This window comes from Struthio camelus, chromosome 1 (genome assembly GCF_040807025.1).
Source record: "Struthio camelus isolate bStrCam1 chromosome 1, bStrCam1.hap1, whole genome shotgun sequence".
In the NCBI taxonomy this organism is placed as follows: Eukaryota; Metazoa; Chordata; class Aves; order Struthioniformes; family Struthionidae; genus Struthio; species Struthio camelus.
In genome coordinates, this window is record NC_090942.1 from 206,050,699 (window position 1) to 206,068,125 (window position 17,427).

The following is a 17,427-nucleotide window of genomic DNA, read 5'->3' on the forward strand; positions in this document are numbered from 1 at the left end:
TTTTCCTCAGGTTCAGATGGAACGTCCTGTGTTTCAGTTTTTACCTGTTGCCTCTTGTGCTGTCACTGGGCACCACGGAGAAGAGTCTGGCCCCATCCTCTTGACACTTTCCGTTCAGATGCTTATACACAGAGCCTAAGTCTCTTCCAATCCGAATCCCAGACTAAATATTTTTGCAGCCATGTTCCTGTCGGAATGTCTGAGATGTGGTGTTCAAGTCATATGTTTCCTCTTAAGTTTAGTCCCCAGCCATGAAATTTCCATTCTTAGGAACCCTGTGAGATCTAATGGAGGAAATGTTATCCACTCGTTACTTGTTTGTCAGTTTAGCCTATGTTTTAAAGTGAGGTCAAAGTGAACTCTGATTTAGCAGTCTCCGTTTGCCCATTCCTCTTTCCTAAATGTGGTTATAGTACAATCCCGTTGTAGTTGAAGGTTTTCTTTCCTTTTATTTTTGGCTTTTGTTCCTAAGAGGTTGATGTGGACTTATCTCAAATAATTCAAAATACAGCCTCTGCCGCAGCTGTTCTGTGCATGCTGCCCATTATGTCAAATTTATGATCATCTTGAAGAAGCCTAAAATGTTTCATCTTCAGTGGTGAAAAAAACCTTTTATTTAAAAAAACAAACAACCCCCTGAACACCAGGCTTTTTGCTAGATGGAAATAACAAGTCTTAAAAAAAACTGATTCTTTCATATTTTACTGTCATGTCTAAGGAAAAAAACTGTTTGAAATAACCATATTTCTAGTTTTTACTTTCTTCTACTTAGAAAGCAGGTTGGATTCACACTGCTACAGAAGCCTAACTTTACAAGATATCAAAAAAAAAATCAACAAAATATTTGAAAATTTTCTTTTTGACAGATTTATAATACAAAGCGTATGTGAAGAATTAAGTTTTGTCTAGTGTTAATTTCAAATAAGCTGTCTTTAGCTCCTTCTGCCTTTGATTGTTACGAGTAGTCCAACTTTCCCAGATTCATGCTGTTACGTAATCCTTTCATTTAAATCGATAGATGCTTGTGGTGTATGTAAGAAACCAATTTCCAGAATATTACCTCAGTCGAAATTACTTTTTATTTGTATGCAAGAATTCTGTTAAGGGAATTTTTTTTTTTTTGGATTAAATTTTACTAAAAGAAAGTGAGGATGAGACAGGTTAATTTTAGGGATGTTCATCAGACCATTTAAGTTTTGGTTATAAAGTTACTTTATTTAAAACTTTCTATAGAAACCTGTAACATGAATCTAAACATTTTAAGATTTTTCCTTTTTTTAAATACAGAGCTAGACTATTAATGTTGACCTTTGTTTATGGATTTAGTAAAGGGATATGCTGGAATGAGAGTTTTGCAAAAAAAAGAGGAATTTGCATGTTGCCTTTCCGTGGTTCCGAAGCCTGTAAAATGGCAAGTTGCTTTCAGCCCTGTCGTTTTCGCTTCCTGTGCAAACTTGCGTGTGGAGCAAGTCAGCATAAAACAAACTCATAGTGTACAAACACTTCAAAAGCTAGGCTATAAAAATAGAAAACGCTACTCCTGCTGCTGTTATGTAATAAACCTATTTCTTCGCTCACATGCTGAAGCCCTACTGGCACAGTATTTAATAGACATGATAAAACTCTTAGAAAGCTCTTGTGCACTGTTGCTTCTTACATTTTTTCTTAAAGATCTAAATGTTTGCATGGTGTGCTGTTAAAAAATTAGAAAAGAAGTGAGATAAAATCATTTTGAACACTTTCCTGTGCTCTTCGCTACAGCTCAGGGCAATGAGCAACTTCCTGTGTATATTGTATGGAAACAAAGTAAAAACTATTCCTATATGTGGAAATAAATCAACAACAGTAAAAGCTAGATTAGAAAAGAAAACATGAAAAAAGGGGAACTGTGTGGATGCAGCCTACATTAAATGACTGTGTAAGCATTTGACATTATTTATGAATTATGTTAAAATTACAACATATGTTGTAAATGAAGCCTGTTGGAGAACTACCTTTTTATGCCTTGAAGTCATGGCCAGAAATAATTATAAAGTTAAATGCTAATCATTTCCACTTTCAACAGACGAGTTTTGTAGTTAAAAGGTATTTTCTGTTTGACTTGTATTCCATTTCACTGAGTTGTGCATATAAAGTTTTATCTATCCTAGTAACTAATTATAGCAGAACATACAGTTTCTTTTTAAAGTAACTAAAGCAACAGTGGTCATAATCCCTATATTGAACAGTACTCCGTTGCTGGTTATTTCTTGCTTGACTTCTGCTGCCCTGAGGTAGTCCTGATCTACCTTGCTCGTAAATGTTGTTAATAATGTTTTCTTGTTGGTGACGTTGACAGGGTTTAAAAACATTCAGTGGTGATGCTGTTAAAATCCTTTAGTACTGTTTGGAAAATGCTACCTGTATGTTGAATTAAGCATACAAATGTATATGTTTCTGATTGTAGGAAGATTGGACTTGATTAACAACATTAATATGGTAAAATTTTGTCAGTAGTTTGACTTAAGCAAATACTATTTGAGAACAGAAAGACTGTTTCTAAAGTGATTTTGTCTTGAACAATAGGTGCTAAATGCTGACTAAATTTAAATATGATGAGATGTATTCATGTGTCACTCAGGTTTACTTTTTAAAGTAATAGTTTATTCGTCTTTTATGCAGCTTCCCAAAATATATTATGAGTACAACATTCCGCAGATATTAACTGCGTTATTTAAAATTGAAGATGTCAGTGTTGCCATGACAATTTAAAACCAAACTGATACATTTTATACAATCTATAGACTTTTCTCACAAATTTTCCAAGCCGATGCACTTTTATTAACATATATGGAAATAACCTTAAAAATGATTGTGTTAGAAAACCGGAAAAGCAAAAGTTCAATAGTTGCGTACAAAATAGAACAAGAAAATAGATATCTAAAATATGTATGCAAAAAAGCTGAAAATAACCCACAACAGAAAAAATCAGGTATGTTTTGTTACCGTTGCGTTTCTGTTAAATTGTATTTAATAGGATTTTCTGTTTTATCTCCAAGTATTCAGAGGGAATTTAAAGAAAAAATGTCCATTCGAGGTGTACTATGTAAGACTAATCCACTGTTGATTGAGAGTATTGTCTCTTGCGGTTTATTTTCAGTATAACAGTGATATTAAATTCTTGAATAGGGCTTTCTTTCCAAAGGGTGTACCCAAAGGGCATGTTCACGTCAGCAGAGGGAGAGACGAGAGACAGCAGGTAGCCCAGTTCCAATTGGATGTGTCAGTGGCTGGCAGCGTATAAGGCTCTAAGGGTTCTACTGCGGAATGAAAAACACGGGATCAATATAAAATTAAACTACGATATGCAGTTCCCGGTGACCTGGATGTATGTTGGCAGAAAAATGAGGCTGATCCTGGAGCGTGCCTAGCACAGATCTAGAAGAGGTACTTTCAGAGAGAGTCCCCTGCCAGTCAGAATGAAACAAGATCTCAAATTTGCAAACAGCAGGAGGACTAATATTGTTTGGAGACCTCATTTAGCTCAGGAAAGACGCTTTTCTTCCGTTTTGCATGAATTTATTCATGTTACAAAATGAATGGTATATTATGCAATTATTCATGTAATATATCCATATTATTCACGTTAATTATCACGTTAAAAGATTTTATCAGCGAATACAGTGTTGTAGTTTTTTCCTCTCTCATATCATTCTCTTCTATGTATAGCCAGATGCTGATCTTTGAATTCCTGTGCTGGATGTGTAGAGATCTCTGTCCCTTTTTGGGATTTCTGCCACATTTGTACCGTATCAGAGCGGTCCAAATGACAGCCCAAAGAATCATTTCTGTTCAACTCCTGAAAGAGCTTTGGATGCCTCCCCAACCACTGTTTAAGGGTTTGAGAGTTGTGGGCCTTTGTTGGCCAAGGAAAGCAGAACTGTGCTGCTACCTCTGTTGGTTAAATCAAAATTGCATATGGGTTATGGACAATGGATCTCCCTCATGTGTGTGGTAGAAATTTCATGGTTGCACAATCATGCCACGAGGTGTAGGAGGCTATGTCATTTTGCCTGGTTCTGAGAGTACTGAAGCTGCCTGTGTGTTCTCTCTGGTAAATCCATGCTTGCAAAAAGAGAAGGAAAACTGGGGAAAATAGAGGGCATATATGAAGAATGAACATGGCAGATAAACTCAGAGCAAAAGAGTGAAGGGGAAAAAGAAAACCAAGACTGTAAGGATGATCCATCTTCAATGAGACAGTTTAGTTCAACTCTTGGTTTTGGTCAGTGTCTGGTAGAAACAGGGACTTTAGGTGCCTTGTCTTTAATGCTTGAATTTCTTGTATTAACTTCGAGTGGTTGAGTTAACTTTTTTAGTACATCCTAATTTAAAGCTGGTATATGAAAGAGCCTGCCTGCTTCTTTCCCTGTGCAACACCTGAAATGCCGTGGGCGCAGAATCAAGCAGCAGCGAGGGAGCTAAATTCACAACTTTTAGAATGCATCAACTTTCCCATGTAACAGGTGTGATACTTTAGCTGATGCAGCATAGCAGATTTCCAGCAAGTCTTAATATATGGAGCATAATTCTTTCCGTATATATGTACTAGTTCTGACTATGCTCTGTGTGAAATAAGTTTTTAAATGATTACTCACTTCCCTTTCCAGCATTTTGGAGAGCACTCTCCTGTTCTTTCAATGACTGTGTAACTTGTTTGGAGAGACTTGGTCATAACCAAATAATGCAATTGGCATAACACTGGAAACCTTATATGTAAAAGCAAGGATATAAATGTTAGGAAAGAGAATTCCTATTTCTTCCAGCGTGAGTTATCAAAAAGGCCAATATTTAGAACAGTAAATGAAGAGAATGAAGAGTACCACCTAATCTGCCTTGCTAGCAGCTATGGTTTATTGCATTTCAGTGCTGACACATTGGTTTGTGGCATTTAGAATATGTAAAGGAAAATCGTTTGAGCAATTATGCCCTTAAAAAGGATGACTTTTTTTTCCAGTGCTACAGGCAAAGAATGTGCTAATAATGTTCATTGCTAGTCTTCCAATATTGCAAACTGTGTTATTGCCTTATTTTTAAAAGACAGGAGAGGTGTTGCTGAAAGTATTTGTCATCTTATATTTGTAGTTTGTTTTATTTTAGTAGAATACACATTTCTTGCTAAATGATATTTTTGTCTGGCTCTAGGTTTTTGAAATTATTGAGCTATTTCGAGGCATGCTGCAGGGACACTGGGGTAATAGGGAGTTGCAAAGAAATGCTTGCCCTTTTTTGCTGATAGTTATTTTTAGAGGTGAAGATGCATCCCATTTTAATGCTCTTTTAAAGTCATCTAAAGAATGTGATAAAACACAGAAGCTTTTACTTCGGTAGTAGCAAAGTGGCATCATTCTAGTTGGTGTTTCTTTACTGGAGCTCTTGTTTTACCCTTCTTAGTCTATTATGAGAGACAAGCAGAGGTTTGTTTTGTTGTTGTTGTTGTTTTTTTTTTTTTTTTTACACCCAAACCACTAAATGTTGTTTCTGCAACCCAAGAATCTCTTGTTTAATTTAAATACAGAATTACAGAATTGTACTAAAACAGAACAAGAACAGAGTTAAATTATTAAACTGTTTATTTTAGTCTGCAGTGGCTTCCAGTGGGAAATGCATGCAAGCAGTTAAATGTGTTATAGCGAAATAAATGGTATCAGAGAGGCTAATATTCAGTTGTTTGGCAATGGAAGTACTGAGCATATTCATAAAAAGCTATTGGTCTATGTGAGAGTATTGCAGTATTCAGGGAAATTAAGAACTGTTGTCTAATTTTGTGGGTGAAAGTTGCTTATCTGCCCTGCAGAATTAAATCTTAATTTGTTTTTTAAATCAGGTTATCTAAACAAACTGTTCCTGGGATACTCGGAAGATTTTCTTGTATTTGGAGACTTTGTTTCAATAACAACAGATATCAGTTGGATTAAATATTACAGCTATCTTAAATAATGGCTAGCTCTGAACATATCAGGAAGGGAGACCCCTCCAAAGAGCATATGTGCTTTCAATTTATAAGAAAACTGAATGAAACAGTCACATGATATGGAGTAAGTCCTGTATATAAATATACCCAAAATAGCCGAGAAACTCCTTCTTGGAAAAGAAGGCTCTTTGATCAGACTTCAGCAAGTAATAACTCTGTATTGACACCAAAGCTCTGATTATTTTGCTCTGAATCTTTAAAAATTTCCCTTTAGGTTTAGGAGCCGTGTGTACTCAGAGGAAGGAGACAGTTAGGAAATTGACGAGAAACTAAATTTATTTTTATACTGCGATGTTAGTAATTTATTTCATATTTTAAATGTAAAGACTGTCAGTTGCAAAACTGTTCGTTTTGTGAGGAAATACAACCTTGTTGTCTTTGTGGGCAGAACGTCAGCTTCAGCTGCAGTATGTGGTGAATATTATTTTCATTCACCAGGTACTGCAGCTGAAGCTGACATTCTTCATCTCTGATCATGATTTTTTTTTTTTAAATGCACTTTTTAATGCGGGAAGTTTCACGTCCTGCGAAGGAATGGCAAGGCAGATGTACAGGTCTTAAGTTACTCCCTCAACAGATATTTATAACGATTTCAAGAAAACTTTCAGGAGGATCTTTTCGTATGTTGGTGAAGACTTTTATAATTCAGTCACAAAGTAATCCATCTACTGAGTACAATCCTTTCAGTTAACATTAGTCCTTTGTTAGAGCTACCCCCGTCAGTGTTCTGAAACATTTTACGATTTGCTGTGAAGACGCTTTTGCCATTTTCTTAGCAATTCTTGGAGCCAAACTACAGTTGCATAAATCTGCCAAGACTATAAAGGTCCAGCACCTCTAATATCAAGAAATCTCTATGGTGTATTGTCTTTTTCTTGTCATTTTGATAAGGAAATTACTGAAATGATTCAAAGTAAAATTACAGTCGAGTATAGCATAGAAATATTGCAGCACTAGAACTTCACTTTAAAAAAAAAAAAAATTCTTTGGAATACTTTTTACTTCAGATATCTATGTTGACTGTTTAGGGTATTTAATGGCACACAATTTTTAAAGTTGTGTGGAGCAACCAAAGCAGAAAGTAGAGAAGTACTTTCTAAGGTTCTTCAAAAAATTAATCTTTGCAGTCAAGACGTGCTAAGTCTTGATTTAGGCAGGATTTAGGCAAGATGACTTTAAGTTCCATTGTCATCAGGGAAGACTAGTATAAAGACTAATGCTATATTTAAACAAAAAAACCCAGAAAACCTCTGAGTGATGGAGCTTAGTCAAGTTTTCTTATATGGATTTTAGCCCCATAACCTATGTATTCTTCTCTCCTTTCTTTTCATTCACTTTTTCTTGCTGCTGCTTTTGTAATTCCACCTTCTTATCATATGCCTTATGACCTCCAATCACCTTTAGTATCTCCAGTTCCTACCTGTGGACGTCATCTCTCTTAAATGCTGTGTAGTTGAGAAATATCTGGTTTATGTTGGTTCCTGTAAAATACCACCAACTTTCAGGCATACATTTGTAAGAGATTCAGTATTTTCAGAGCTTCCTTTTGTACATGGGGCATTTAACTAAAGCTCATTTAACTGAGCAAACAAAAAAACCTCTAATACAATATGCCTTGTTTCTGATTATGTGTATACAAGAGTATGTATTGTGAAAGTACTTTATTAGGTGGATTGGTTATCTAGAGAATCCGCATCTTGCAATAGTTGCATTCAAGGAAGACTAAATATTGAAAATGCCTATCTTTTTGCCCAAAATGAGCTTAGTACTGTTCACTTGGAAAGAACAATTGTGGGCATGTTTTCACAGAGTATGAACATGAGGTGCAACGTCACGGTCTAGTTATTTCACAGCAGATAACTGCTATGGACACTGATAGTCATAATAGGAAAGAAAAAGGAGGAGGGGAAAGACTAAAATAAAATGTATGATAAACTATAATGAGAATATTTTCTTATTCAACCTAAAAAACCCCTGTATCTATTTAAAGCTGAAGCTAACATCGAAATATATAGTCCTGGAAGGAACCTTACCTTGGGGTGGAATGTAGTAATATACTTTGCTCACTACTGTCACACATCTATACTTTTAATACCTGTGCTGTCTAAGATTTTAAATGACTGTTGTTAAGACATGTACCTCATAGTTACGCGTCTGGCAGGTGGCATGTGGAAAGAAGTAATGGTACTGTTACATACTTTACACTTCTGTCAGGGAAGAGTACTAGAAAGAGCTAAGTAATTCTTCATGCCTATGTGTATATACACATGCAATTTTCCTCTGTATCTTTTCAGCTTATGGAAAAAACTGACAGAGAGTATTACACTCTGGATGACATGTTTGTTTCCCAAGCAGCAAAAGGAGAGCGTAGTGGGGAAGAGGACGAAAGACAAAGAAGAAAAGCAATACATGAGCACCAGCAGCTTGCTGCATACATGGAAAAGTGTCCATATTGCTTTGATAGTAGTGAACTTTCTAAACATCTTATTATTGCAATTGGCACCAAGGTAAGAAAATGGTACTTCAGCACAAAAATAAAAATAAAAAAGAAATGAAGGAAGGCAGTGTTAATGCTAAAGTGCCTATGATTATAAATAAAATCACTTCTTTGAAATGATGTATTGTAAGGAGGAAGAAGGTAAGAGGCAGTCAGTTCATTTCAGGAATTCCTAAAGGGTGAGGGAGAAAAAGATATGACTCTGCCATGAGCGATAAAGTTGATCTTTGATATTAGAACTTTGGATTTGTGGAAGGCGTAGAAGCAATGATGAAAGATCTGAGCGCAGAAATTGGTGTGTAGGTGGATCTGTGGAAAACTAAAATCGCACTGTACAGGAGGAAATTTAAACTCGTTAAGAAACGTACCTCAGTGACACCAAAGAGAGCAAAGTGGAGAGTTCAATTTTTAAGTACAAAGTTCTTTGAAAGGGGCAGTGTTTTGTACAGGGAACCTGCTTATTTCTCTTAGTCCTTTTAAAATATATATACATATTTGAATTTATAACATCTGAAATGCTTTAATACGGACTTTTCTTTTTATCATTGTTTCTCCAGTTTTATCATTCATTTTTGATGTTTTTTACTTGATTTAAAAATATTTTATATGCAAGGGAATTAATTACATAAATAATGCAAGTCTCTTGTAACGGACTAAACAGTCCAATTTCATTATGGTTAGGTTACTGGTTGGTCTAAAAGCCTTCCTACTGCTTTGTCGGTGGATCTGCTGTCTGGACGCTACGACTTCATTGGAGCTGCTGATGGATAGTGCCAAACGTCCACACAACGTGCTTAGGATTTTCTGTGCTCATTGGTACCTTTGGAGCTCAGGTTGCTCAGGGGCTTTACTGGATATGCTTCAGGAGTTGTTCTGTTTAGGGACCTACTCACATTTTTAATGAAGTTCTTTAGCTGTTAAAGCGTCTAGGCAAAGAACAGAAAGAAAGAAAGAAGTAGCTGACGAGTCATTTTAAAAACACTACGATTGCTACAACCTTGCTGTAATTAGATGATGATGGATTTAGTTTGACTGTTGCTGAAATAGTGTATTAGCCGTGAAGAGATTTTTAACAGTAGAAGAACAGGCACTTCATTTTTTGTCTCCTCTTTATAGGTATATTTGTCTCTACCAAGCAACCAATCCCTTACTGAAGGCCACTGCCTGATAGCCCCTTTACAGCACCATACTGCAGCCACTCTTTTGGACGAAGACATCTGGGAAGAAATCCAGGTCAGCAGAACAATCCTGTTTACTAAAGCTGAGAAACTGTCTCATGTTCTAACTGTTTGTTTAAAAAAAAAAAAAAAAAAAAAAGCTTCGGTAATGTATTTGTCATACATATCTGTTTTCATAATCTCCAGCCTGGCAGCTCTTCTGTGATTCTGCTACAGTTAGAACGTTCTCACTTTATGGATGAAAATTAGTGGTCAAAAATTGAAAAAAGGTGATACAGGGTGAACATCGATGAAAATTTTCCATTATAAGGGCTAGAAAAAGTTGCCTAGGAACACTGCAGAACCTCTGCACCACTGCAGACCATTTTTTTAAAATAAATTTTTTATTTTTCCCTAATCTGATTTTGGGTGGGATGTCAGGAGAGAGGAGAGGACTATTTCATTCTTCTTAATGTAAGTGAGGTCTTATTTAGAGCACAGAGTCCAGTTTCCTACCATTAAAAAATGATTATTAACAGGAAGTGCGAAGCATGATGGATTAGGCTTTCCAGCTCTCCTATGAAGACATTTTTAAGGTTTTGAGTTTCCTGTTCTTTGCAAAAGGAAAACCAAGGGGGACATTTAACAGACTTCTACCTAAGAGATTGACAGTGATCAAACTATAGAAAGGTTTTATTAAAAATAGATTAATCTATATACTTGAAATGGTCTAAGTAACCTTGATCTTGCCTTGGTGTTGGCAGATGGAAGCTCCTGACTTCCTGAAGTTGCTCCTAACTTTAATTCTCATCACTGATGTAATGTTATACAGTGTCACCCAATGAATTATGCCTCTCCTAAGCAAGAAGGGAAAGGAGTACTTTTGCATACTGTAGAAATTCCTTAGAAAGTTGAATAAGAAGCAAACAGGTGTGACAATTACAAACAGGAGGAGCAACAGAGCATGGGCAAAAGTGATGACTATATTTAACCTATAAATTTTTAACTAAATAGGTGTGTAGAAGGAATGGTCAGGAGTAAAAGATGATCACTTTTCTAAATGTGTATAAAGAGGAAAATAGAATAAACAAATGCAGTTTCTGTATTCAATGCTAGTCCTTTCCTTGCTAGAAAATGCAAAGTATCTTTTTAACTAGTTGGTAAAAACATTATCCTTTGGTCCTGTGGATATATTTATTGCCAGAATTCTTTATGGCAGAGTACTTCAGGAAGTGATGGACATGGGTTTTCTTAGTTCCCGAGTGATTCAGTAGAAGGAGTCTCGTAGGATTCAGCAAGAGTATAAGCATGCCCTTACAAAGTAACTAAACTACCTTTCTGATGCCAGTGCCATATTTTATATTGCTGTAGGAGAAAAAGACATTTTTATTGTACTTTAAATATTTATAAAATTCTGTACTGATGTTCAGTTGCTGTGCAAAGCACATATTTTAGCTAACTATTTTTGCTGTGTTGTTTTTCTTATGATACACTGGAATATAGCAAGAAGGGTTATTTTATACTTTATGCCCTCAGGCAGTTGAATTCAGCATGTTCCTTACTTTAGACTTGTGTGCTTACTTGCCAAAGTAAATGTGCATGTAATTAATATGGAAAGATATAAATCTTTACATGTTCTATATTGCCTGAACTGTGATATATATTAATCTCTTGTGCACCTGAGCATAAGCTGTGCCCCCTTATTTGCTCTTGTGAACAGTTTTGTCTTTCCAGTGCTAATTATTCTTGATATTTTTGCCCACTAAGGATTTGGAGAAAAAGTGCAATGTAATTGAAAACAAGAAATTGCAATCTGGGAAACATTAGCTAGCATCTGCAGATATTCTAGGCCTTTTAATGGACTTGTATTTCAATTGGTATTGCAGGGTAGTAACTGTACGTAATATTCTTTCTTGGTCTTTGGTTTAACGTTCCTTTTCACTTATGCTACGAGAATGGGGTATTAATGAAGAGGAGAGAGGGAGCAATGTGGCTGCATTGAGTCCAGCTTTTTCTAAATCATCACAGTTGAAATGAATTTTCATGCAGTAATTTATGCCATCTAATGAATAGTAGTAATTTGTTTTGTGGGTTTCTTGGCGGGTGGGGAAGCACAGAGAAAGTTAAACCGTTCTACTTATTTTCTTTACAATAAGTTTTAATGCTCTTTTTGAAAACTAAAGTTCCTTTAATTGTAGGAGAAGAGGTAAAGCAATAGGCTCGGGCTGAGAAGGACAGCTTATCGCTTATCTCGTGATTGCTTGTTTTGTTGTATTTCAAAGGGAGAGGTCTAGGGGGAAAAAAACAGACGAAAACTTGTCACATCTGTCACCCTGCCCAATAAAGTCCTGTATTAATCACAATACAGTGATGTATTTACCGGGCAATATTTCCTAGCTTCAGTTCATTGGCTGTTTTGGGCGTGGGGTCGGTAGTGTTATCTTATCGCTGCAGGAGGCAGCTTGTTCGTGAAGACAGATTGAGGGCTCAGGGGTCTGCTTTGGAGGGCTTAAATACTTAGTTAAGGTTTACTGGTTTGGTGAAGCTTCTTAAACTTTTGGTTTGATTCCTATTATGTGAGATGACAAAAAGGTGAGGGGAAGTGAGGTCAGTTCCTGGTCCTGTTGCACTGAAAAAAATGGTGCTTTGTTTTCCATTTCTTTCACTTCAGTATCTGCTAATACATTTATGAATAGCTCTGTTTGTTTATGCTTGTTGGACTCATCAATTTTCCATTTGCTTTAAGATAGGAAACTTTTAAACCTTTAGATAGGATTAGCCTTTTATTTCTATTGTATGTACTTCCAAGAGTTTGTGCTTGACAGTAATGGAAAAAAAAATCAATGGAAAAAGTATAACTGGTGAGTGGTGTCTTATAGATCTATGGTACCTATGGTCTATGAGACTCATAGAGTACTGGTGATTTCTAGGTTTACAGTGTGGAAATGCTATGGGGAGCAGGTATGATCTTTTAATAAGGGTATTTGTTTTAGAAGAGTAGATCTCAAGATCTTAATTTGAGACACTTTCTGAAACATTCTTCCTATCACAAGGTCAGATCTTCTGTGCATTTCCAAATGAATCTCTGAAGGCATCTCTGGAATCATCCACTGTGTTTGAAAAAAATTGGTTCAGCATCTGCTCTGTAGGCTAGAGAATGATGCTCTTCCATCTCTTATTTGCAAATGCCAGCTGCCAAGAGTTGGGGAGCGGGGCTGCTCCCGAAAGCAGGTGCGCCAGGAGTGACGGGTGACAGCAAGGCAGGCAGGGGGCAGCCCCATGGTGCCTGGGCAAGGTGAGCAGAGTCCTGTGATGGTCACCAGGGTCAGCCATAGCTGGATCGCCAGACAAGTCTGCTGTGACGAGGCCGGTCTAAGGTCGAGTCAGGGTCAGGATCAGCCAGTTAATGGCTGGGCACGAGTGTCCCTGCAACGCAGCTTGGGCAAGAGCCAAGGGTGAGGGCCAGGGCTCGCTTGCAGCTCCTGGGGCCAGGGGGCCAGGCCCCACTTCTCACAGCTCCTCCTTGCCCAGCCCTGGCCCCAGGTTGCAGTCACGCCGTGCCGGAGCTGGCTGGCAGCGCTGGCCACCTGAGCGCTGGCAGGGAGAAGAGGCTGCAGAACATGTTGGGAGTATGCAGGGCCCTGACACCAGTGACTAATAGAATTATGAAGAGAAATAACACTTCAAGTGCAACACCTATATCCTATGAAGGGGAACTGGTAAATGTGCATTGAGGCCGGATACATTACAGTATTGCATTTGGTTAGCTTCTGTATAGTGAAGATGATGGTTATAGCCATGGTTTTCTTTAGGGCAATGTTAATATCTGCCTTGAAGGTCAAGCATGCCTAATTGGAATGTCATTTTTTGATAAATTGTGTGATTGGAAGGAACAGAGGAAGGATAATGGCATTTGGAATCACAGAGGCCCAGACATTAACTTCTTGGAAGTGGTAAGCTTGTGAGCTCCTGTTAAAGTCGCATAGTTTTATGGAACTTCACCGTTAGAAAGTTCAGCATAGTTTCAATTTCCGCTGTAGAAAAGAAAAGATGTGGTATTTGGTCAAACTGAGTCTGTACTGTTAAGTAAAATGTATATTTCACAGCAGTTTTCTAGACTCCCTCTCTTTTGTATCATGGGAAAATGTCATTCACATTGAACTGCTGAAATACAGAATGAATATGAATATGGTATAAAACACATCTGAAAGCTTTCAGAAGCTAATTCAAATTATACATACTTTCTTTAAACAGATGTTCAGAAAGGCTTTGGTGAAGATGTTTGAAGCTAAGGAACTGGACTGTGTCTTCCTAGAAACAAATATGAGTATGAAGAAGCGGTGTCACATGGTATATGAATGCATTCCTCTTCCAAGAGAAGTAGGAGATATGGCTCCAATTTATTTTAAGGTATATGAAAATGTTTTATCTTAGTCTTTGGCTTTATCATAATATTTTCCTGGAAAACTTTTTAATATTCAGGTACTGTTTTTGAAAAAAATAGATCCTTTTTTTTCTCCGTGAATCAATACTCCTTGATCTTGAAAAAGGTCCTGTGAGGTAATTCTGGTTTTGAAGTAGTCAGTAGAAGAGCTGTATGTCGCTATGCAGTTGTCTTGAGTCCGACTATTGACAAATACTGGAAGAAGAAGGGAGAAGTGTAGTTTCTTGAAGAGCTGTAAGGATTTGCAATGCTCCTCACTTATGTCCTGCAGCATAAACATAAAACTCCATACATGGGCTTTAGCAAGCATAAAATTAGGAAATAGTGTTAGCTATTCTAGCAAATCTGTTATGTTGGGAAATAGCTGCCTGCCTCAATAAAGTCAAACCTACCCAACACGCAACTCCTGTAGCACTGGGACAGGCTGCCTAGGCAGGAATTAACACACTATTGCTTCCTTATTTCATGCTACAGTGTACCACCTAAGCTGCTCTGTTCCATCCCCATTTTGTTTCAGTAGGCCCAAACTCTACTTGTATCTTGGGTCTCTGATTAACATTAAGCAGCATGATAGATCTGTCTTCAGTAGCTTTTCTATTCTCTTTCCATTGACCCTATAAGGGAAGGCTCATTGATTGTTCTGCACAGAACTGAAAAAGTACATACAACTGTTAAGCTTTTTAGAGATTGGATTATGATTTACCTTTTAATGATGTAGGATCTGAAAAAAAACCAAAAACTTTTGAAGGGTAAACTTGACTATGTGCACACATACGCTCATATTTATAATTAACTTATTTGTTCCTTAAACTCATTTTTGGTTTCTGGAAATAAATCATTTTGATTTGTTTTTGATGAAGTGGAACAGTCAGTCTGACAAACAGCAAAGCAATAACTTTCACCACAGTTGAAACTGTCCGCTTGGTTGCTTTCATTCACTGTTAACTGTGCTTCAAGTGCTAGTAAATCTTGTGTTTTCTGTAAAAGAAAGATGAAATACAAAATTTAATGTAATGTCATTCGCATAAAATTTTCATTCAGAAACTTTCACCATTAAAGTACACAGCACATGAAATTTAAAAGCTACCTGCACTATACCTTCTACCTTACAGTATACCTTCTTCCATACTGTGGGGGATATAGAGGTAGCTTGAGAAGTCTGAACACAATCAGCCTTCTAAGCTGGATTTTCCTCTGAGAGTAGCCCCCTACTCTTTTTTTAAAAACTAATGTAGTGCAATGAATTCATAAGGGATTTTGTATAACCGTAATGTTAAAAAAAAAAAAAAAAAAGTGACCTTTTAGTCTCTAATAATTTGAAAGTTTCTTGTTAGAGATAATTTGTGTCAGGCAAAATTTAGATTTCAGAAAAAAAAAGAGAAACAGAATTGAATTTATTATACAATAGCCTCTATAATTTAAGAGAATTCTGGAAATAAAGTTGCTTTGTTAAGAATTAATTGGTATTCGCAGTGCAAAGTATTTCTTATAATTCACTTTAGTACACTGAAAAGTTAGTTTGCTCTTTGCTTGCTGTGTGAAGGACTATTTTCACATTTAGATAAAATGAAAAAACTTTTACAGAAAGCTATAATGGAATCCGATGAAGAGTGGTCCATGAACAAGAAGTTAATTGATCTTTCTTCAAAAGATGTTCGGAAATCTGTAAGTAATAACATGTATATTGAACACTGAGTTTCTCTGCAAATTCTTGTCATCTTTCTGAGTTATTAACTGTTTCAAAGAGAGAAGAGAGGGGAAAAAATTAGATTAGCAGACCAGGAGATGGCATAGACATAATGAGAGTTACGAGTCTGAGTGAACTGCTAATAGACATCAGTGAAAAGATTCCCATTTATTTCAGTAACAGATGGGCTGAGCTGCAAGCATTGGTTGAGAACAAAGCTGGCGTTTTGAGGGCATGTACCAGTGTAATTTTCTTGATTAATTTTAAGAATTAAGATAGATCAAAGGTTTGTAAATTACTTTGCTGGAAAAGCGTTGTGTAGCTTCTGCATTGACCTAGAATAGTCTTCTGTGTTGCTAAGTTTATGAGGAGATGTCGTCATGTAATCCTTTTTTTTTTTTTTTTTCCTAAAACAAGGGAGCAGTACTCTGTCTCCTGGATACTAAACTGAAACATCTTTGTACACAGAGCTGTTAAAAGGACGATATTGAGATTGTTAGGTTTAAGATTGTTCCATCGTGTTAATATTAAAGTAAAATATATGGTATATAGACTTTGTCATGTCTATTTACTACTACATAGCACTATATATTTAATTTATGAAAATTTTTAAATAAATATAACGTGTTTGGAATAAAAATACTACTTTAGGAGAGAGAGGAGATACATTTTGATAAGTGAAAAATGATATGTCAAAGAGGGAGAAATTAAATGCAGAGGAGTAAGGAGGTTGGTGACTGTATAGAAGGAGGGTTTTTGTATATTGTGATGACTCAAGCTAAATGAACAATGGTGCTGTAAACAAAAAGGCAAACTTTATTCTGCCATGTAAGCAGGAATGTCGTGTAATGGGAGTCAGTTATGGGTTACCCTCTTCATACTAGTGAGGCCGCGGCTGCAAGATTTCAGGTCCATTTTTTTGGACACTACATTTTAAGATAGGTACAGAAAAGGAGAGCGTAAATGAGAAATTCATTTAGGGTTTGTGCAGTCTGGGAAGGAAAAGACTGAAAAGGGATATGATTACAATTTTCAGTATACAAAGGATTGCTTTAAAGAAGATACTACCCAATTGTTCACTAGGGCCTTTAGGTGCAGGCAAGAAAGGATTCAAATAATTTGTAGCAAAGACTTAGGGAAGAGTTTAAACTTTAAGGTGTACGTAACCAAAAAACAGACTAGGTATGTTCTGGATTTCTTTTACTTATTGGTTTTTCAGATAGAGAAAAAAACACAGTGGTCATGGATGAATGAAGTATAATTGATCTCGTCTCATGACAGGATATCAGTGTGTTTGGTTTCTTTAAGATTCTTAGCCATACATTTCTGTGATTGTGTTATATACCCATTTGAAGGCAAACCAGTTTTCAGACTAAGTCAAGATACCCCTTTAAATGGCTGAAGTGCATCTAAGTTTAAATTGTTGCACAGTTCTGTTATTTCAATATTTTAATTTCTGTCATTGCTTCTCAGTCTTGCGTGTGTATCCATTTTTATTCCTTAGGGTACTCTGCTTCGTTTGTTAGCTTTGCTATTTCTAACTGAACGCATGCGATGTTTTTTTTTAATACAGATACCTTTCCTCTAGTCAAAAGTTATTGCAGTTCTGTGTTTGTATTCCAACAACGT

General features: G+C 36.5%; 1 protein-coding gene across 1 annotated transcript in view; it reads left to right on the plus strand.

Annotated features, from left to right (window-relative positions):
- The window catches only part of CWF19L2 (CWF19 like cell cycle control factor 2), an 85,557-nt gene that overhangs the window by 56,658 nt on the left and 11,472 nt on the right, over positions 1 to 17,427 (plus strand). Inside the window, exons 13-16 of the mRNA XM_068930345.1 lie at positions 8,308 to 8,520; positions 9,627 to 9,743; positions 13,922 to 14,077; positions 15,696 to 15,776. Coding sequence (XP_068786446.1) covers positions 8,308 to 8,520; positions 9,627 to 9,743; positions 13,922 to 14,077; positions 15,696 to 15,776 — 567 coding nt within the window. The remainder of the gene's footprint in view (positions 1 to 8,307; positions 8,521 to 9,626; positions 9,744 to 13,921; positions 14,078 to 15,695; positions 15,777 to 17,427) is intronic.